This window comes from Quercus robur, chromosome 2 (genome assembly GCF_932294415.1).
Source record: "Quercus robur chromosome 2, dhQueRobu3.1, whole genome shotgun sequence".
NCBI lineage: Eukaryota > Viridiplantae > Streptophyta > Magnoliopsida > Fagales > Fagaceae > Quercus > Quercus robur.
Genome location: NC_065535.1, coordinates 2,310,780 through 2,333,465, shown reverse-complemented (window position 1 = coordinate 2,333,465; position 22,686 = coordinate 2,310,780). Strand labels below are relative to the sequence as shown.

The 22,686-nt window shown below is 37.0% G+C and overlaps 1 protein-coding gene across 1 annotated transcript; it reads right to left on the bottom strand.

Annotated features, from left to right (window-relative positions):
* Positions 1 to 2,335: 2,335 nt before the first annotated feature.
* On the bottom strand, positions 2,336 to 13,686 carry LOC126709150 (uncharacterized). The gene is made up of 5 exons (XM_050409264.1): positions 13,323 to 13,686; positions 13,101 to 13,172; positions 12,910 to 12,998; positions 12,536 to 12,738; positions 2,336 to 2,475 (listed from the first exon to the last, which is right to left on the bottom strand). Exons 1-5 carry the CDS (start codon positions 13,511 to 13,513, stop codon positions 2,386 to 2,388), a joined length of 645 nt encoding a protein of 214 aa, XP_050265221.1. The 5' UTR covers positions 13,514 to 13,686; the 3' UTR covers positions 2,336 to 2,385.
* Between the last annotated feature and the right edge of the window lie 9,000 nt (positions 13,687 to 22,686).

The window sequence follows — 22,686 nt, the reverse complement described above, 5'->3', positions numbered from 1 at the left end:
AATTATAATTTTCATTGCTTCAAACTACCACTTCTGTGAAAATTAAGTGAACTTTATTTCACATTCAAGCCTTTTTTGTACCTGGTGCTGTTGAGATTTAAGAGTTCAGACAAATAAATGATGTTCTTTGCTACTTGTTATAAGGACAAAATTTAGCTTCAAAATTGGTTGAAGTCTAAGGCTACAACCTTATTTAATATCTTTTTATTGGAAGTATTTGATATATCCAACATTGGATTACATTTTCTTCTTATATTCTCCATGTTAGCAAAATTTCTAGAAAATTAAAGATCAATAGCTATATTATCAATAAATTATTTAAATTGCAAGTTTTTGTAGTTTAAAATTATACATAAAATATAAGTTTATAGATCATATAATAGATAATATTCGATTGACATAAAATTTGACATGTATATTAAGAGTGTAAAAAACATATAATTCAACGGTTAGATTTTCAAAATATGAAGTAATATTTATTTTATTAAGTAAGGTTATAGTCTAAACATACAACCAATTTTGTAACTAAACTTTATCCTTATTGTAAATTGTTTCACTAAAAACAAATCTAGCATAAAATATTTAGTTGTAGTATCCATGACTATGAGCATCCCATTCTCAATAACTACTATAGTAGAATTGACGGGATAATGAAAGTAAGAGATGAAAAAAAATGTATAGTAAAATATAATAAATAAGATTTTTATTTAATTTTTTTAGTTATTTTTAAAAGTTCATACATTAGTTTGTAAATCTATAAAGTAACATTTGTAAAATTTCTAACATCACTTGGAAAGGTGAGGATAAGCTCGTCTTGATATTCTATCGAAATTTAGAATTATGGGTCATTCTTTGTAACACACTTTTTAATGGTCTGTGACAATGTGTCATACCTACCTACTGGAGAATTCTCCTAGCATTATGTGTGTGATTAATAAATTTATAAACTAAAAAAGTGTTTACAACAATGGTCACATAGTGCACTCAAATTGCCAATGATGAAATAGAGGGTGGTCAAGCTCATGTTGATCACTTGATTGAGCTGATTACATCAGTTTGAAAATTTTCCAACTATTATCGATCGTGGGCATGTGGGTTGTTGATCAATTCTATAAGAGAGTTGAATCAATTGAACTCGCGAGCCTGTCGTCAATGTTGGCAATTTGGTTGATGTTACAATAGGTAAGTTGATGAAGATCTCAATAGCTAGAGAATATGGTGAAAATCTAGATATCCCTACTAGATCTTATTGAGACCACAAGAAATCTAATGAAGCTCATGTAAAAAATTAAGTCGTATAGGGGAAGCGAGGGACGATGACACGTGAAATAGAAACAAGGCACTTTCGATGGATCGAGTTTATTGAATTCCGATACTGATTGAGTTTCATTGATGCTAAAAATCGTGTGATTAGGATTTGAATTAATTTGGTCATGTGGTGTCATATTATAGATTGGATGTACTAAATAATTTCTCTCATGTTTCAGCTAGTAAAAAGAAAATAAAGTCATTGGTTTGATGAGATTAGATTCAAACAACTCATGTCTCATTGATTGGATTTTTTTTAATAGCTTATATTACAAGCACTGTTTCAAAAGCTGGACTGGACCGGTCTGTTCAATTGGGAACCGGGCACTAGTCTGGTCTAGTAAAATGCCTTAAAATCGATCAAAAATCGAGTTAAACTAAGAACCAGGGTTCAAACAGGTTCTTTAACCATATCGGTTTTTAAAATCATAATTAAAAGTTATATACAACATGATTACAAACTCCCAAAAAAATTTCTCATCCAACAAATAGAAAACTTTACATTAATTTCATGCGTCACATAAATATTTTCGAAAATATTATAGTTTTTTGATAATTTGATATTTATAAAGGAGAGAAAGGATTTAAACCCTAGATATAATGGACATACCAAGAAGTGTCAACTAATTAAGCTACAAGACTTTTTGCTAAAAAATATTATAATTAAATATCTTTTTTGACCAAAGATATTATAGTTAAATAAAATTACTTCATTTCATGCACTAAGATTATAAAAAAAAAGTTACAATTATTCATCCAATACATAGGAAAATATGATAATCCATTAATGTTCACATTTATGTGCTTTCTATAAGTCATTGAAACTTGAAAGTGTTTATTATGCCTCAGATTTTATGCCTATTTATCTTTCACATCTTAATCATTCACAATTTTGATGCCTCAAATTTCAAGGGTCGCATAATAGTTTGCTTTTCTAATTTCTAGTTTTTCAAATTGAATTGAAGTTACAAATAGAAAAAAGAACTAATAATATTGTCTCATTTAATTTTGGTCTCTGTTCAACAAATTACAAGTCAAGGCCCAAATGGCCTGCCCTAGAATTGTATTTCACCAAGTCTAATTTAGGTTATTTTCTTCTTTAGATGTCTTCTTGGCTTGATCAATGACAGTAATGAATGATTCCGCATCCTTCTCCATTGCTCGAAACTGCAAATTGTATTTGATTAATTAACTTTCCATAAACAAATTGTAAAACAAACAACTTAGGCTTTATTTGGGAGTTTGTAAGGGAATAGAATAGAATGATCATAAGGGAATGGAAATAAATATAATGGAATAGAACGTATTTAAGTAAGGGAAAGGAATGGAATGGAATGAAATTAAGTAACCTTGATTGGATGTTTTAAAATTAAGGAATGGAAAAGAATTAAAATGAATGAAATGTAAGTAATCTTGTTTATTAGCAACATAGAGGGAATAGAATGGAATCATTTTATGACCATATTACTATTAGACCCCTATTTTAAAATAAAGGGTTGAATATATAGGGGTATTTTGGGAGTTTTAGTTAAAAAATCATTAAATCTAATTTCATTCCCTCCAATTCCTCCTAATTTCGGGGAGAATGAAAATTTGAGGTTTTAAAAGAATAGAGAGGAATGAGTATTCCCTCCTATTCATTCTATTCCCTCCTACTTAAACTCCCAAACAAGGGAATGAACTTTCTATTTCCTCCATTAAAACTTCCAAACAAGGGAAGGAAAAAAAATATTCTAAAAGTATTCTTTTCATTCATTTCCTTTCCATTGCCCCCCCCTCCCCAAACTCCTTTTGTGGAGTTTTGGGGGGGGGGGGGGGGGGGCAATGGCCGGGGTTCAAGTTTCCAGAAGGGGTTTTGCATACATACACTTAGATTAAGCTAGAGTAGAATTTCTATCTTGTATAAAATAAATAAATTAAAAAAAAAAAAAAAACTTTGTATTAAGTTATTTCTTTGTCAATTTTATTGTTTAGATCACATAATCTCTTCATATTTATCATGTTAGGGAGATAAATACCTTGGAGAGTCTCCTTGAGTGATTAATATAACATATAGAGACACTTTAACCCAAAAAGCCTAAACTTAATGGGTATATGCTCAATTATATTATATTAACTACTCATTTTTCTCATCATTATTCAATGTGGGACTTCACTCACACATGTACACCCAACAATCTCCCCATCACGTGTGAGTCTCTACCTCTTTGTAAGTTTCAAGACCTCTCTATGGGCCGTTGACAATTCATACTCACTCTCCTTTGCCTTATGGGCTTTTTCCTTCACTAGTGCATCATCCATGGGCTTCCATGTGTCGACCTCGTACGTCTTGTATCCTACATGGGAACCTTGCACCTTACCATTGTCTAACACTATTGGCAATAATACTCCTTTGTTGGACCTTTTCCAAGATCGTTTGTGTGGACTTTATGGGACTCCAACTTCAAAAGGGACCCGTCATTGCTCCATTTGCAAAATGGCTCAAAGTATACACACCTCGTTCCCGCTCCAACTGGAAAAGGAATCTCAATAATCTTACCACTTTTGCCCCACACTACCATGGGCTCTGATATCACTTGCTGGGTGTGGGGGCCTTTTGCGTGTTTGGGTCATAGCCCTTCTACCGTACTAAGGCCTGTGAGTCTGGAGTAAAGGAGTTGGGACTAGCCTAGTTTAGGTTGCACTGCAGGCCAGCTTATGCACGAGTTGGGCTCACCTAATGTTGAGACAAGCTGTTGAGGGCATCGCAGACTAAATGCAAGGCGTAGTCATGGCTGGATAGTTATTACAACATAAATATAATAGCAGAAATATACTATGACAGAATGTTATAGTAAAACACGTTAAATGGAGTCACAATAGGCAACTAACACTGTAAGTAAAATAAATAGAGTTACAGCAGAACAACTGATACAGCAAATAGGAAAAGAAGATAAATACTATAGTAGGATATGTAATACTAAAACAAAACTAGTAACATTAGTATTGCTAACATAAACCAAAAGGGGACTATCATAAGACACCCAGTGATGCGATAAGGATAGCCTTATTTTCCCCTAATCTTGGGCTTGATTGCTTAGCAGGAACGGGTCCAAAAATGGAACCAATCCCCAACGCAGGTTTCTGTTATAGAAATTACTTGTGCTGGAAAAAGGGCCTAAATGGTTTTAAGTTCTAGATTACGGGTTACAGAGAGGGGCATAGACACCGAATTTTGTACCCCTTACGACTCGAGCTTCCGTTCCCCAATGATGCTGAATTCTAAGACCCTAAATTGGTTTAGGGCCCAATTAGAATGTTAAATTGACTTGAGAAATGTTAAAATGAAAAATATAATTTTTAATAAACAAATAAATCTATTTTTGGAAAAATAAGGCCAAAAGAAACTCTCACTATGCTCACGCAAAAATTGACCTGTGTACGCAGGCCTGATCTTTCGCACGCATAGCGAATTCCAGAAACCTAAACAAGGCAAGTTTCCTACATTTATGTTGAGGTTTAGAACAAATCCTACATCGTCTAAGAGTCATTCCAAACCCCTATTTTCACACTATAAGTAGCCATACATAGTATATTTTTAAAATACACAGAAATCCTATGGGGAAACACTAAAATTCACTAAAAATAGTGAATCAAAGAGGGAGTTTTTCACAAAACATTCTCAAGTCAATTTTCGTTTGATTAAGGCCTTTTCTGGCCTTGATCTTTGAGTTTAAGATTACTAATCACTCTTTTATTGAATTGTGAATAGATTTGACTAAGGAGAAGGGTCAAAAATCAATGTTGAAGAGTTTTTCTTTGAAATTTTATTTTCCTCTTTTTTTTTTTTTGTATGCTTTAATCTTTCTGATTGCTTTGTTTTCTTGTTATAATATGTTTATGTAGTCTAGGTTTACGCTTTTGTATGTTTAAAAAGAATGTTAGGATGTTAGATTTAACGTTTTAAAGCTTTATTGTGTTTCTAGGGTTTTTGGGCAGAAAACCACGTGTGCATAATCTTGCCTGTGCACGTAGGGTTGTTCACGCGTGTGCATGAACTTGCCTAGATACCCTAATTTTTATTTATTCGTTTTTACTTCTACTTTCACACGTATGCTTTTGTATAGTCTCTTTTCTATACTTTTATGCTTTCAAAGCTTCTGTTTCACATGTTTAATTATTAGTTTGCCTTCACATGTTAGAATTAGGGTTTGTTTTGTGTTTTTCTTGTTTAATGCCATGAACATGTACTCATATGCTCATGCATAATGCCATAGGTACTAAGTTGCTCAAGGTAAGTAAGGTAAGTCATGCATTAGTATGAACATGCATTTCTGTGCTGTTTGATGCTTGATTTCATGCTTAAGAGGTGGGAATACATGTTATGACCTAGGTGTGATTGCCATGCCCTTTTGCTACCTTGTCTTTGTTCCTGCCTTGTTTTGGATATGATGATAGTAACATGCTAGGGTTATGCCATGCCATGCTAGATGAGTGTTAAGTTGGTTGACATGTATGATAGATGAATGCTAAGATGATGTGAGATGCCATGTTAGATGAATGTTAGGGTTTGTGATGAGATATGTATGATTAGATGAATGGTTAAGGATGTTTAATGCCATGTTGTGTGTTTAGATGTATGTTAGTGTGTGTGTGAGTTAGATAACAATATTGAATATTGAGTATGCCTTTAATAGGGTTAAGACATAAGACACAATGATGGGAAGCCAACCTTAAGGTTGGGCGGTTTTGGGTGCCTAACACCTTTCGAAGACCGTACCTTAACTCCAAATTCATATCTCTAATAGTAAGATCAAAAGGTCATTTCTCAAGAAGACATTATATATATGGTTCTTAGGCCATTGCAAAAACTAGGTGGTGACTCCCCCCTTTGCGTCCATAAGTAGGAATGTCAGGGGGGAGAAAAGTCGATCTATTAATGCATGCCTCTATTTCTGCCATAACTCTCTCCGCCTTACCACTTGATTTTCTTATTCTCTTTTTTTGTTAAGTTTCTTTTCTCTCTTCTTTCTGTGTGTTTTTTCTTTCTCCCTCCTCCGTCCCCCTATTCATGGTTATCTCTATCCCTTTTATACTTGCTTAAATTCATGAGAATTCTTCCTTTTGTCCCTAAGGTTGTACCAACCTTTTTTGGTCTCTTATGGGCATCTCTTCACGACTGCCCACTAACCTGTTGGTTGCCCGGCCATTATCTCTACTCAGAGTGTGCTTGCAACACCACTCTCCATTTCTAAACAAAAGTTCTTTTTATTGTTTCCCTCCCACACACACTACTTGTCTTCCCTAAATGAATAAGGGTTGAGGGCTCTCCATTCCTACCCCTATGACATGCATTAAGTGGTCTCAGCTTGTATATATCTCTTTTGGGAGAAATGCCATCCTAGCAAGATCTTTTCCCGAAAGGAGCCTCTGCAGGAACCCAGAAGAGACATCTTTTATCCCCACCTCCAAACTACACCCCCTGAATCCCTTGACCGAGGACCCACCTCCCATGGGCTTACTGGCTGTCATAATTGTCACATTGGCCCATTGGGCTTGCTATCTCTTTCCTTGGGCTTCCTCAGCCCATTTACTTTGTCTTTACCTCTTATTCCTCCCATGGGCTTGCTGGCTATTGTAGACACCGCATTTTGTATCTCTTATTACTCGAGCCCCCGTTCCCCAATAATGCTGAATTCTAAGACAACTAATGTTAGTTTAGGGCCCAATCAGAAGTTAAATTGACTTGAGAAGTGTTAAAATGAAAAATATAACTTTTAATAAGCGAATAAATCAATTTTTGAAAAATAAAGCCAAAAGAAACCCTCGCTTACGCATGCATAGTGATTTCCCGAAGGTTATAGGAGGCAAGTTTTTTGCATTTATGTTGAGATTTGAAACGAATCCCACATTGTCTGGGGATTGTTCCATACCCTTTTTTTCACACTATAAAAAGCCTTACATGGTATATTTTCAAAATACACAGAAATCTCACAGGAAAACACTAAAATGCACTAAAAATAGTTAATCAAAAAGGGAGTTTTTCACAAAACACCCTCAAGTCAATTTTTCTTTTGATTATGACCTTTTCTAGCCTTGATCTTTGAGTTTAATATTACTAATCACTTTCTTATTAGTTTGTGAATATATGACTGAGGGGAACGGTCAAAAATCAAACTTAAAGAGCTTTTCTTTAAGGTATTAGTCTAAACTTATCTTTCTCTTTTCTTTTCTTTTTATGATTTAAATCTTTTTGTTTGCTTTGCTTTTTTTTTTTTGTAACATGCTTTAATATGTTTATCTAGATTATGTTTGCATTTTTGTATGATTAAAATACATGTTAGGATGTTAGATTTAGTATTTTAGGATTGGTTGTGTTTTTAGGGCTTTTTGGGCAAGACCTTGTGTATGCATAATCTTGCCTGCACACACAGACTTGTTCTTGCGTGCACAAGCCACTGCCCAGAAACCCTAATTTTTATGTTTTGTTTGTTTTGCTTCTGCTTTCACATGTTTGATTCGTTTAGCTTCTTTTCCATACTTTTATGCTTCCAAAGTCTCTACTTTACATGTTTATTTGCTTGTTTGCTATCATATGTTTGAATTAGAGTTTCTCTTGTGTTTTATTGTTTTGATGCTATGATCATTCATTCGCATGCTCATGCATAATGTCATAGGTGTTGAGTTGTTGCAAGGAAAGTAAAGGTAAGTCATACATTGGGAATGTTCATGCATTATGATATGATCTTGCTTAGGTTTCATGCTTATGTTGGTGAGCTTAATGCCTTGGATGATGACATGCTTTGCTTAGCTTTGTTTCTTCTTTTGATCTTTAATGCTTACATGTTTCTACCTTGGTTTGATATTATGTGTTGTTGCCTTGAGTATGATATGATGCCATGCTAGATGAATGCTAGAATGATGTGATGAGATGTATGTAAGGGTATGCCATATGATGAAGCATGTTTAGATATATGACATTAGGGTTTATGTTGATGCTTTGCTACTATGATTAGATGAATGCTAGGGTCTTGATGAAATGATATGCATAATTAGATGTATGGTAGACTTTGTTTGTGAGCATAATAGATGAATGGTTAGGGATATTTGATGCCATGTTGATTGCTAAATGTATGCTAGTGTGTGTGTGAGTTAAATACAAGTATTGAGTGTGCCTTTAATAGGGTTAAGACATAAGACACAATGATGTGAAGCCAACCTTAGGGTTGGGCAATTTTGGGTGCCTAACACATTCCCAAGACCGCATCTTAACTCCGAACTCATATCTCTAGTAGTAAAATCAAAAAGTCCTATCTTGAAAGGACGCTATATATATGGTTCCTAGATCATTGCAAAAACTAGGTGACAACTCCTTCTTAAATGACCCTTTGTGTCCACAACTGTCACTCCTACCATGTTGGCCCATTGGGCTTGCTATCTCTTTCCTTGGGCTATCTCGGCTCATTTACTCTGTCTTTATCTCTTATTCCTCCCATAGGCCTGCTGGCTATCATTCCTGCCTTGTTGGCCCATTGGGCTTGCTCATCTCTCTTTGGGCTTCTCCAGCCCCTTTACTTTGTCGTTACCTATTATTCCTCCCATGGACTAGCTGTCATTTCTGCCACATTGACCCATTTGGTTTACTAACTAGCTTTTTCCTTCCACTTCCCCTATTGTTGAACTTCTTCTGCTATTGGGCCTTTATCAAAAATGGCCATCAACACTGGGTCCCAAATAATATTACCACCAATATTAGTAATCCAAAATAACAATCACATACAAGAACACAAATATTTACGTGAAAAACCCTTTCTCTTTAAAGAGAAAAACCACGGGACAAACTCCAAATCAATTTACATCAAATCAATTACAATAATTCTCAAGTTTATGCCTAACTTGAGATTCACCAAATACAATAATAAATCTTCTAGTGTATATCTCACAACTAAAGAAAAACTTCTTGTTTTCTTTACTCTCACACACTCACACTAATTATTTCTTTCAAAGACGACAACACTTTGCTCTCTCTTCTCTATTTTTTTCTCCATGCAAGCTCTCTCTCTCTTCCCTCTCTTTCTCTCTATGTAGCTATCCTCTTTACGTTCTTCTCTTCTACAGCACACCTTGTTGCTGCTAGCTAGTGTAGAAAACTCAGTTTTTGAGTAATTGGAATTACCCATCTTCACAATACCAAAGTCTCCGCTTTGTACGTAGTGAACAACCCTTTCTTAGGAATAACATGGTAGGAGGCTATCGAATTAACAATGCATTCAATATCACTATTAGTAACATACTCACACTTTTTCTCTTCAACAGAAAGCACCACAACATCCTCAACAATCATAGCAACTGTAATATTTTTCTCACTATCATTCTTTTCATATTTGCTTTCAATTTATTCTTCATTTCAATGCCAACAATTTTTTCTTATGTGGCATTTTTTCCCACAATAGAAGCATTCTCTAGTTTCCTTAAATTAAAGATTTATCTCTTGATTATGACCTATTATTGATCTTAGACTGATCATTAGGTCTTTTGCTTCTACCTCTACTTTTGAGTGGAGTTTGTGGTGTGTTTTTGTGTTAGAACTCTATTCTCTCTCCCTTATGTATGTGTGTGTGAATTTCTAAAAAAAAAATGAGAGTAATAGTTAACAGTTAGCTATTTTTGGTCATTTTTTAGGTTTCAATGGTATTTTTTATTTTATTTTAAAGTTTAGGAGTATTTTTGTCATTTTTTAGGTTTAGGGGTATTTTGGTCATTTTATGGTTTGAGTGTATTTGGCAATTTTAGAGGATTTTAGGATTTTTTTTTTTTTTTTTTTTTTGTCATTTTCAAGTTTTAGAGGCAATTTGGTAATTTTGATTCTTGGGTAATTGGATGGGTTGGGATTTACTTATAATAATTAGGTTTGGGTTAGAAGTAATTGGTTAAATGGATAATAATGAATAAATAAGTTTTATGACCCTAACCCAATTATGCTCACCCAAACCCAAACCCACCCATTTGACACCCTAACTTTAACCTAACTATGAGACTTAGTCAAATTACAAGATTGTAAATTGCAATAATGAATACTATGAGATCAAAAGCAAGCAAATTGGATCTGGACCCAGTTAATGCTGAACCTAACCTTATCTGTTTCAAACACTTTAGTGGTTTACCACAACGTACCCTTGGTGCGGTGATCACTCCGTAAGTATAAATGCTTATGGGAAGTAGGGGAAAGGGTCGGGGTTCAAGTCCCCAGGAGAGAGTTTTACACATATATACACTTAGATTAGGCTAGAGTAAAAATTCTATCTTGTTTAAAAAAAAAAAAAAAAAAAAAAAACAACAACAACAACAACAACACTTTAGCGGTTTCAAACACTTTAGTGGTCCATTTTTTGCATAACTTAGGAGAAGTGATTAATGAAACCTAGAGATAATGAAATAGAATATAATAAAAGCCTAACTATGCAATTGATACTATTGATGACTTAGAGCATCAGAATCTGGAGTTGTAAAACTCCAGATATGCTAAATTTTAGCATCCAACCACTAAAAAAATGCATTATTAGGACTCTTTTTGTAAACCTAAAAAAATTCTTATTTTATTCTTTCTTTCCTTTGACTCAACACTCTTTCTTTCTTTTCTCTCATTTGGAATTTTTTTCCCAATAACCTTAAATATCAAATAATTTCGTTAATTGTCACGTTTCAAAATAATGTGGGAAACTAGCATCTCGAGTGTCTAAAACTCGAGTTCCAAAATAAAACTCGAGTTTCTAAGTTTTGATTTGTAAGTGGTGGCATCTGAGGTGGAAAAATATCCACATGGAACTCAAGTTTCACCATTTTATTTTTTCGTACGCGTTCTTCTTCCTCACGTTCTTCTTCCTTGCATTTTATTTCTTCCTTCTTCTTCTTCGTTCTTCGACGCTGCAGATCTGAAGACCAGATCGTCCAATCGCTCACCCAGCGTTCAATTGTCGAATCAACCAAATCGGCTCACCCAGCATTCAATCGTCCAATCGACCATATTGTCACTTCATTCTTCCTTTGTTCTTCGGAGCTTAAGATTGTGCCTCTTCAGATTTGTTCTTCCTCTATTCTTCTTCAGATTTGATGTTCTTCCAAGTACAAAAATCAAGTCTTAGAGACTCGGTTTTGCTTTTTGGAACTCAAGTCTCTAAGACTCGAGATCTATGTGGCATCATACTGCCAACTCACCAAATGGGAATCGAGTCTTTAACCCTCAAGTTTTAGATTGAAACTAAGTCTATAAAATTTGAGATGCTAGTTTGCTACATTCTTTCAAACGCATCTTAACTTATGATATTTTTTCTCCTCACTATGCTAGTCTGCACATTCCCTCCTCTCATTTGTGTCATCACTCTTTCTCTCATTCTCTCCCAAATCCTCGGGTTTCTTTTCACCGAGACTCCATGACTGATGCTAGCTTCTCCTTTAGTTTATTGATGGGAATTGTAGTGGTGGCTGAATTTTTTTGGTGTGGGTCATGAATCTGGTGTGTGGGTGGCGGCTAGGTTGCTGGCAGATCGGGGTGGTGGTAGCAGCGTGGTTCTAGTGTTTATATGTGTGTAAAAACGTGAAATTTCACAAAAATGGAAAATGGATGTGGTTTAGTTTTGTTTGTTTGTGTGAAATGGGAAAGTTGGATCTGAAAGAAGCGTGATCTTGATGAAATTGTAGGGAAAAATGGAACAGTGAAAAATTAGATTTGGGGTCCAGTTGGTTGCTAATTAAGCGGGAATGGGATTTGGGTGATGAAGGTAGATATTAGATAAGGAAAGATGGTTTCTTTCAAGGGAAAATTCGATCAAAGATCTCTCTCTCTCTCTCTCTGTGCTAAGTCTTTGTTTCTTAGTCTTTGTCTATGGCTTTCTTTTCTCTGATGTGCTTGTGCGTGGGAAGATGGGTAAACGTGGAGGCTATTCTAAAACGATGAGTGGCTTGCCACAATATGTGGCTCACAGTGGAGGCTTTCTCTCTCTCATGGTGGTTTTGGGTTTCATTTAGTTTTAGGTTATATTATTAATTTTATTACGTAGATATATTATTTTAATGTGTTCTATGGTAAAATAAAAATTTAAATATTTAGTGTATTATAAAGTGATATAATATAATTAATTAATTAATTTTTATGACGGTAAAATAAGATTTTTTTTTTTTTTTTGAAGAAGGCAGAAACTATTGGTGACTTATGCACTAAGGCTTAAAAAGGGTATTTATTAGGTATGACCTTGTCAATGGCATCTTCTACCAGCTGGGCATCCTTGGCTGTTGTTTCTGCTACATTTTCAATAAATGTTGCAACAACTTTAAGTTTTCCTCCTGCTGGAAGGTGCTCTGCAATTTCTTCAGCTACCATCTCCATTTCCTCCGCCACCTTTTCTACGACCTCCGCCACATCTTCTGCCGTGTCCACCACAGTATCAACTTCCTCTGTATATGTCAAATCCAAGCACCAAATTAAACACCCATTAACAATGACGATGTAAACTCTAGTCCCAAAAAATTTGGGGTTGGCTAGAACAGATTGCTATAAGATGCATAAGTGATGCAGATGTGCATTATAATTGACAAAATGGAGAAGAACAAGTTAAGTTTCCTTACGTTTTAGCTTGAGTAATGGCCCAAATTTGATCCCAAAGAAGGGTAGAATTGCTGATGCTATCAGTCCAACAATCCAAACTTTCCTGCTCCTGATATTGGCATAAACTTTTATTGTCTCATAAGATAGAGGAAAAAAAGAGAAGAAAGAATATTACAAATCAAAAAGATTATACACCTATGATTTTTCTTACTGTGGACCAGGAGAAGCTGGATTAGATGGAATTGGAGGTACTGGCTGGACACTGCAATGGACAGCCACATCCCTGCACCAATACATCCATATAAAATTACTTAAGCTGAAAAATACTTTTATGAAAATCACCCGGAAAATTTTCTCAAGAAAAAAAAAAAAAAAAAAAAATCACCCAGAAATTGTTTGGCAAAATCAAAGAATAAAAAGTAAAAACTAGTACATCTTTCTTTTGCTGACAACTAGCTCTCTCAGGCTCAGCCTAATTTTGAGAAAGTATAACCTCTGATCAGTACCAAGAAAAGACCTTTTTTCGTTGCGTTTTGAGATAAGCAGAAGACGACAAGGATTTGGGATTAAAGATTGGAACCTGTGAGAGGTACCAATAAGTGCTAGCTGCTTTGATGCAGACATAAAGAACCTGCTTTGTATAACTCTTCACAACAAGTGCTAGCTGCTTTGATAATCAATCTAATCTACAAGTTTGTGTTAATAACTGACAGGTTTTCAATCAAGACGAACACTTGAAAGAGGTAAGAGGTTTGATCTTTGAACTATGAAATACATATTGGCAAGAACGTGCCTGTTAAAATAAGAATTGGAAAAACTAATTAATCTGACTTGGAGGGATGGTTGAGACTAATTAATGTGATGAGGGATGGTTGAGGCTAATTAATGTGACTTGGAAGAATGATTGAGGCTGGTAGTAAACGATCCAAGCCGAGTATTAAATGTTCAAGTTTGTTCATTTAATTTAATTTTGAACATGAGCTGAGCTCGAGCTTAATATTAAATAAGATTTTATGTTCAAGCCTGATTCATTTTCTACTCGAGCAAGCTCGAGCTTGTTCACAACATGGACGGATTTAGATTTGGACATTATGGGGCAATGGCACCCCCTAATTTTTTTATAAAAAATATTAGTATATATATAGCTACTAATTTTAGTAATTTTGGTCTATAAAATTATACTTTCCCTCCTTAACAATATAATTAATTCTTTTAAAAGTAATGTTGTTGTAGGGGCGGTTTTTGGGGCCCAGGCCCAGCAAGTAAGTGATTCTGGCCCAAAAGACCCTAGAAAATGAATTTGTAGAGAACGGGTTACAGAACTAGGGCTGGACGAAGTGAACGTTAATTAGTTGTATGCCATGCAACAGTCTGAACGTAAGAATATTTCATTTATGTCTACCGGTCCGAGGAGACGTATGAGTGCACCTCTTGCTCTGATTCAAGACTACAGAATTCTTTAATCTCTCTCTCTCTCTTTTTTCCCTCTAAATTTTCCAATCCATTCTTCATGGGGATTTCCTTCTCTTATATAGCCTCCTTAAATTGATAAGAGTCTTACACTTGTTAACCATCTGGACCTTCACTTGAGTGCCTGTCCCATCGGACATCCACCTTATCTTTCTGTGAGTTGCATTGGCCAAGATAACACTGTTCGCCTGTCTTCTCCACATTAATGCGGCTGGAAAAGTAGCTTTCTTGCATTTAATGCGGCAGTTGTAGTTTCTTCCTAGACGTCTTACATTTTCCTCTTTTTTCCTGTTGTGTGAGGCTCATCCTACTACCCACGTTTGTTTGGGATGGTTCTTCACTGTAGATGGGGCGCACATTGGGCCCGTATTTGTGTGTCCGAGGAGACATTCCTCCTCGGACGTCTTTTTAAATAAGCTGGGCTCAACAGGATTGGGCTGGAAGTCTTTTGGTCCCCCTTTCCCCTTTTGGTCATGGTTGGGCTTTGTGCGGGGCTCAAGGCCCATTGTTGACTTTGGGAATTTTACCCCTACAGTTGTAATTACAAACTTTTTTACAATATTTTTACAAACTATTGAGGTAGTAAATTTTTATTGATTTGTATTTAGACCCACTACTTACATAACTTTTTTACTTACCAAAAACCACACATCACATCAGCAATTTGTAAAAAAAAATTATACCTCTAATATTTTCCTCTTTTTAAAAGCCATAAAAAATTTATAGGAATAAAATCTTTAAAAATATATATATACAAAAAAAAAAAAAAAAAAAAAAAAAAACCTCAACAACAAAAATTACCAATAGTAAAGCTAAAAACAATTAAGTTCAATCAACCAATTTTACCCAAAACAAATAACCCAATCCTTTAAAAAAAATTTAATAAAATAATTGTGGCCTTAGCCAGCATCAACAATGCACACATCAAAATCACAAAAAAATAATAAATAATAAATCATTTAATGGTTAAGCAACAGAGCTGGAGGCCGAAGCTGCCACACATTACCAATAGCAAAGCCGTCTCCCCTAACTTTAAGTCCCGACTTCGTCTCTAATTTACGAGCTACTTAATTATCTTATTATTTTCCTATATAGTATGAAACCATGACTAAAATTTAGCTTCTTTGACCAAGACTATTTAATGGAATCTTCTGGGTATAATTATCTTCCGTTTCACACATGCGCATGGAGAATTATTCATGAGAAGAAAGAAAAAGCCAATTCCAGATTCCATCGTCCTCATACTTGGGCATTGTACTGTAGAACAACTTGTACTGTACAAGTATTTGCCCACGTTTAAGTCAACGTTGGGCATGCACAATCCAGCAGTGAGATTATGACTGGGCTTTGTAATTATAGATTAACCTTTGTTAATGTTGGGCTAGTGGCATACTTAAAATCGCTGCTAGTCCTAAGATTTTGTCAACATTTAGTAATGTCATCCTAAATCAATAATAGATGCATGTGGTATGAACCACATGCATCTATTATACATTTCTGTTCGGATATTCTCCAATAGAAATTTCCCGGCAAATAAATAATAAAAATCCTTTTTGGGCCGTTGCTTTAATCTAGTGGCGAAGTCGGGAATTTAGGTCAGAGGGTAAGATTAGAAGACAAGATTGAAAGTAAAAAATTAATCTAAAAATTATTAATCAATATTAATAACAAAATGAATAAACAGCTATATGCTAATGTAATTGTCATACATAATCTAACATAAAATATAAACTTTAATTTATTTTTTCACACCTAGCTTAATTTACACCAATTATCCTCGACGATTTTTCATATTTTGAAACCACTGCATGATTTCTTTACACTCAATAGTCTTAAATATATATATATATATATATATATATATACACACACATTTATCAATATATGTGACTAAGCAATCATACATTCATTGATCTCTCATTCGATTTCGTAATCAACTTTTAATTATGTTCATTGCTGAAAAAACTCTTTCAACAGTAGCTGTTGCAACTGGTAAATTCAATGCCAATGTCACTAATGAGTAAACCAATGAATATAAAACATCATTTTTCATTTCTATCATCTTTTTAGCAAGCTATCCAATTCCTTTAAGAGTTGAAAACTCTTCAGTGGACCGCATGTCATGAATGTATGTCTCAAGTTGGGGGTAAGAAAAGCTAACGTGACCTGTGAGAATTGAAAAAAGGTATGACAAAAGTAGGATTTAATCTCAACCATTAAATACAAAAAATGAATAAAAGTAAAAAAAAAAAAAAAAGTTGAGAGGGAATTGGGGTGAATTGCACAATGCAATCGCATTTAGCAATTGCACTGAATCCCAATCCGATAAAAGTATGACAAGCTAGTACAATAAATAGAAAAATTACTTGTCCTTGATGTCAAGGGGGCAAAAAAGACATTTTTGTTCAATATAGTAGTATTATTACAAAGGTTTTCGAGAGTTTCACACCGGCCGGTAGGCGGGGGGGGGGGGGGGTGGGGTGGGGTGGGGGGACTTGTGCTATAGAAAACTCAAAATTTGGCAATGGAAATGGAGGAACTATTATTTTACACTAAGTAATGTGGGGGGGGGGGGGGGGGACTTGTGCTATAGAAAACTCAAAATTTGGCAATGGAAATGGAGGAACTATTATTTTACACTAAGTAATGCACAGACACAAAAAAATTTACAACATTTTTACAAGTTATTGATGTGGCAAATTGTTACTGGTTCTCAATTGGACTCATTACAAACATCAATTTTTTACATCTCAATAACCACTTGCCACATCAATAATTTGTAAAATAGTTTGTTTCCTCTTGTGCTTGCAACATTGATAACAATTCTAAATTTCTAACTAATTCAAACTAATGGACTTGCTTCATATGTTTGTTTAAAAAAACCCTTTTTTTTTTTAAAGACACTAGCTCTGCAAAACATGGTGGAAATATTGGACTAATGTAATAAGCACTCTTGAAACTTATTTGACTTAATTATAATCTTATAATAATGCTATAAACACAATAAATTTCACAACTTATTGAAATGACAGGTCGTAATTAGTTAAACATCATTTTCATTAAGACTACTACTAGTCAATAATCACTTTTATTATATATAAATTGCAATCTACCATCCTCTTAGTGAGAGTGTGGGTCCCTATGAAGCCAAAAAATTATTTAAACTCCAGCATTCACGCAAGTTTAATACACTTTTACACAAATTTGGTCTTAAAAACACACTTCTACTATTTTAATACTTTTATATTTTAGCAATGGTCCTACTACACCAGGCTCTTTATTTCTTCAATTCTTCTATGATCACATTATTGGTCACAATTTACTGAAATTGTCAACTTGAACAGTGGACAACTTTTGCATACATTCACTATTTTTTTTTTTTTCCACTACTTACAGTTAACCATATCATAGTTATGATGAAAATTGTAACAAAAAAATTGTCCTGATGCATAAAAATTGGCTTGTTGTAGTTAAGTTGAACCTTAGACAAAGGGATTGGCTCGTTGTGGGTTGCATGCCATGCCCGAGAGAGATTTCATTACAAACTTTTTTCTTAATTTACTAAGGTAATAAATTGTAATTTGATTAATATCATTTTTACATGGATCTACCATTAACAACATCTTTATTATACTCTAATCATTAACTACATCTTTATTATACTTGTGGGGCCCAACAGTCTATGAGCCCGACTCGCTCGCTTATGGGGAGTCCACAGGTCACCAAACTAAAGGAGGCCAGGGCCCAAGCCCAAAAATAGTGAGCCCGGTGTGGTTCAAAGGTACGTCCGAGGACCGCTCAGTCCTCGGAAAGCCCAGAACCCCATTGACAAGAATGGGATACAGGCAGACTTGAAAGATCAGAAAATATCTCATGGAAATAGTCTTTAAATATCCTACCCTGACATGACACTGCCCCTAACAGAGCCGGGATCTTAGGCTTTATGGATCATCTACAGCAATTTTTGGACTAGACTGATGGGACAGATATCTGCCCAGGAGAGATCGACCCTACACGTGGACGAAGGACAACGAACGTAGGCTAGTATAAAAGAGAATGTTATGTGACCAAAAAAAGGGGGAGGCCCCCAGGGAGCTCCTGAAAATGAACTTGATGAAAGAGAATGTCTGAAGAATATACGCCGGACATCACCTAAAAAACCCGCCGACGGGCAATCGGGGACAACACCACCGCTCCTCGGACAGTATCCGAGGAGCCAGTCCCTCCTCAATACAAGATCGAAGGGCCTGAATATCCAGCCCAAAGCTTTATCTCATGTTGGTTCATCTAAGGTCCGGCCCAAGATGCCATTCTGTGATCCAACGCTGGCTTTTTAACCCCACTCTCTACAAATATTATTGTGAGGGACTTTCCGTGTGCGAGCCCAACATCGTCGCTGGGCTGTTACAGATTTTGTGTCCCTACAATTGGCGCCGTCTGTGGGAATCGCTTGTGCGTTAGCACGGGTGGTGCATGAGTCAGCTCTCCAATAACCGGAGATTCACGAGTTTTTCCCATCTCCGGCGACGTACAGTTACTGCTCCGCCATAAGCCTCTGCTGGGGGCTACGCCTTACACTGCCAACGGAGCGGACAGCTCTAGGGGCTTGCGGCCTCGAACCTACTCCTCCCTCCCTGGCCTAGGGGCTGACCTTCGAAAGATAAATCAATATAGAGAACAGACGACAAAGAAGACATCTTAAAAGTAATGGACAGAACCAAGGCCTTGCATGGTCCTCGGACCCAAGCCTATGGGGAAACCAAGTACAAAGAAGACATCTTAAAAGTAATGGACAGAACCAAGGCCTTGCATGGTCCTCGGACCCAAGCCTATGGGGAAACCAAGTACAAAGAAGACATCTTAAAAGTAATGGACAGAACCAAGGCCTTGCATGGTCCTCGGACCCAAGCCTATGGGGAAACCAAGTACAAAGATGACATCTCAAAAGTAATGGACAGAACCAAGGCCTTGCATGGTCCTCGGACCCAAGCCTATGGGGAAACCAAGTACAAAGAAGACATCTTAAAAGTAATGGACAGAACCAAGGCCTTGCATGGTCCTCGGACCCAAGCCTATGGGGAAACCAAGTACAAAGATGAAATCTCAAAAGTAATGGACAGAACCAAGGCCTTGCATGGTCCTCGGACCCAAGCCTATGGGGAAACCAAGTACAAAGAAGACATCTTAAAAGTAATGGACAGAACCAAGGCCTTGCATGGTTCTCGGACCCAAGCCTATGGGGAAACCAAGTACAAAGATGACATCTCAAAAGTAATGGACAGAACCAAGGCCTTGCATGGTCCTCGGACCCAAGCCTATGGGGAAACCAAGTACAAAGAAGACATCTTAAAAGTAATGGACAGAACCAAGGCCTTGCATGGTCCTCGGACCCAAGCCTATGGGGAAACCAAGTACAAAGAAGACATCTTAAAAGTAATGGACAGAACCAAGGCCTTGCATGGTCCTCGGACCCAAGCCTATGGGGAAACCAAGTACAAAGATGACATCTCAAAAGCAATGGACAGAACCAAGGCCTTGCATGGTCCTCGGACCCAAGCCTATGGGGAAACCAAGTACAAAGATGACATCTCAAAAGCAATGGATAGAACCAAGGCCTTGCATGGTCCTCAGACCCAAGCCTATGGGGAAACCAAGTACAATGAAGACATCACTGGAACCCCCTATATCCCAGTCGATTGCTCAGATGGATTGCTTAGAAATCATCAGCCTTGGACGATATTCACGCGCTTATCACAGAATATCCAACTGATATCTCGGTTAGTTTTCTTAAGTTTCATTTATTATGAATTATCGATGTAATGCCTGGTATTGTCGATAAATTGGAGTTAGTTGAATTATGCTTCAAGCCATTCGGCTCTAAATACTCTTGAAGAAACGCACACATAGGGCACACCCATTCAAGAAACAGTGTTGTCAAAGAAACAGTGCTCAAAACAAGTAAAGAAATTTCCATTCTTATTATGAAGAAGAGATAGTACAGCGTACAATGAAAAGCTGGAATCGGCCTACGTCGAAGCCTACTATATAAGCAAGAAAAAGAAAAATACAAGAAAGCTGGAGAAAGCCGAGGAGGTATATCGGAGGAGAGGTTGGCTACAGCTCCGAGACCTTATTCTTCCCCCGCACCCTTGCCTGCCCATAACTCAGGCAGCCAAAGAGACCCAACTTGAACCTGACACCGTTGAAGAAAAGGTGTAGGGAGTTGGAGGTGGTGGGGCTTTCTCTAAATATACGCCTACCGCAAAGCAGAGGCGCTGATGGGGAAAACCCTTCTTCTGCCGCACCAAAACTCTGGCAAGGACAGAACCTGCTTCAGATTTTGACTGAAAGAGGAGAAGATTCCTTTCCCTCTCGGTGGAGATGGAGTACTCCCCTGAACTTGTGCTTCCTGTGCCCATACCTTACTGTTATAAGCCTCATGAAGACACGGTGCTTCTGCGGCGGAGGAAGTTCTCTCTTCCCAACCCTCGTTTTCAACATGTTATGCTAAGAAAGGAGGACTCCGGATATGGAAGGCGTGATGTAAGAGAAAACCAAAAGGAGGGGTGTATATATATAAAGCAACCTTTTCTCCCTCCTATTTATTTGAAAAGACAAGATGATGGCAGTCAACTCATGCGGCGTCCCAAGGAGCACTACAGACAAAGTGGTCTTGGCTCAACTTCCAACGTCAACTGCAGCCAAAAGATTCAAAGAGCCTCGTAAAGGCGCGCCTCGATCCTTGGGGCGTCAGAGAAGTACTGCATGGCCAGAGGTTGCAGAAATATCTCTTAATCTGCGGGTCCATTGAATTCGCGGCCCAGGCCCGCTTTGCGTGAAGGCCCACGGACACCCTGTTTGGCACCTCGGGAAATACTCAATGAAAGGGAAAATCCGAACTCGAAGTCTTGGACAGAATCTAAGGCTTGCATGGTCCTCGGACTCAAGCTAAAAGGGGAAACCAAGTACTAATGCAGACATTGGTCTTGGACAGAACCTAAGGCTTGCATGGTCCTCGGACTCAAGCTAAAAGGGGAAACCAAGTACTAATGCAGACATTGGTCTTGGACAGAACCTAAGGCTTGCATGGTCCTCGGACTCAAGCTAAAAGGAAAAACCAAGTACTAAGGCAGACATTGGTCTTGGACAGAACCTAAGGCTTGCATGGTCCTCGGACTCAAGCTAAAAGGAAAAACCAGGTACTAAGGCAGACATTGGTCTTGGACAGAACCTAAGGCTTGCATGGTTCTCGGACTCAAGCTTAAAGGGAAAACCTAGTACCGATAAAGACCCAAGTCTCGGACTCAAGTCTAAAGGGAAAAAGTCAAGTACATAGGATAAAACGCATAAGTCTAGAACAAAACCCAGGTTTTACAAAGTCCTCGGACTCAGGCTCATTGGGAGATCAACTGCCTAAATGAAGAAGTTTCTCGGCTTCAATACTGGAAAGGGTTAAGTCTCGCGTATCATGAAAACAGCAGGACAACCTAATGATCGTCAACCAAAAGAGGCCATTCATCCGGTGGGTAACACGTCCTCGGATAGCTACTTCTTACATCTTATCGGAGCATTTAATACACATCACGGCCAATTTTAAGATAAGTCTCATTCCTTACTGGTCGGATTGCCATGTTGAGTAATATTTTTGTTAGAGTTCTCGTGACATCTTTTTAGGAACGATTACTTTGGCCTTAGTTATTATTGGTTCAAATGCTATACTACTGTGCCGAACAGCGCTTTCACATTTGTTAGAATATATAGACAAGACATACGAAATAGAGTAACAATCACTTTTATTAATATGAAAAACTGTTACAACATACAAGGAAGGGCTTAAACAAGCCTATACAAAAAAAATTGAGCTGCTAAAACAGTAACAACATCCGTAACACAAGTAAGCAAACCATCAGGTGTCTTCTGAATTCGCCTTCAAAGTCTTTCTGAACTCTATGCCTCAGTACTGCTCGTATCAGGAGAAGATCCTTATACAAAAATAATGAAGGAGAAGGAAGAAGAATTGGAAGACATGGAAGCACTTCAGCAAGCTCTTGTCACTGAAGAATGCAAGGGAAAAAGAAGATGGAGGACATGAGCGGGAAGGAGGAGAAGAAGAGGGAAGCAATGAAAGGAAAATAAAAGGAGCAAAAGAGGGAGAAGGGGAGCCATATTAGGTATGCTCATGAGAGAGCGGATGGAGATGACAAGGGAGGTTTTCGACTCAGTCACACCAGAAATGGGGTGTGACGAGTCCCTGCTTCGGATTTTGGCTAGAAGAATGGGGAGGCAAATCTTAAGCCTCCGCCACCCTTGCCCCGACCGAGCCATCT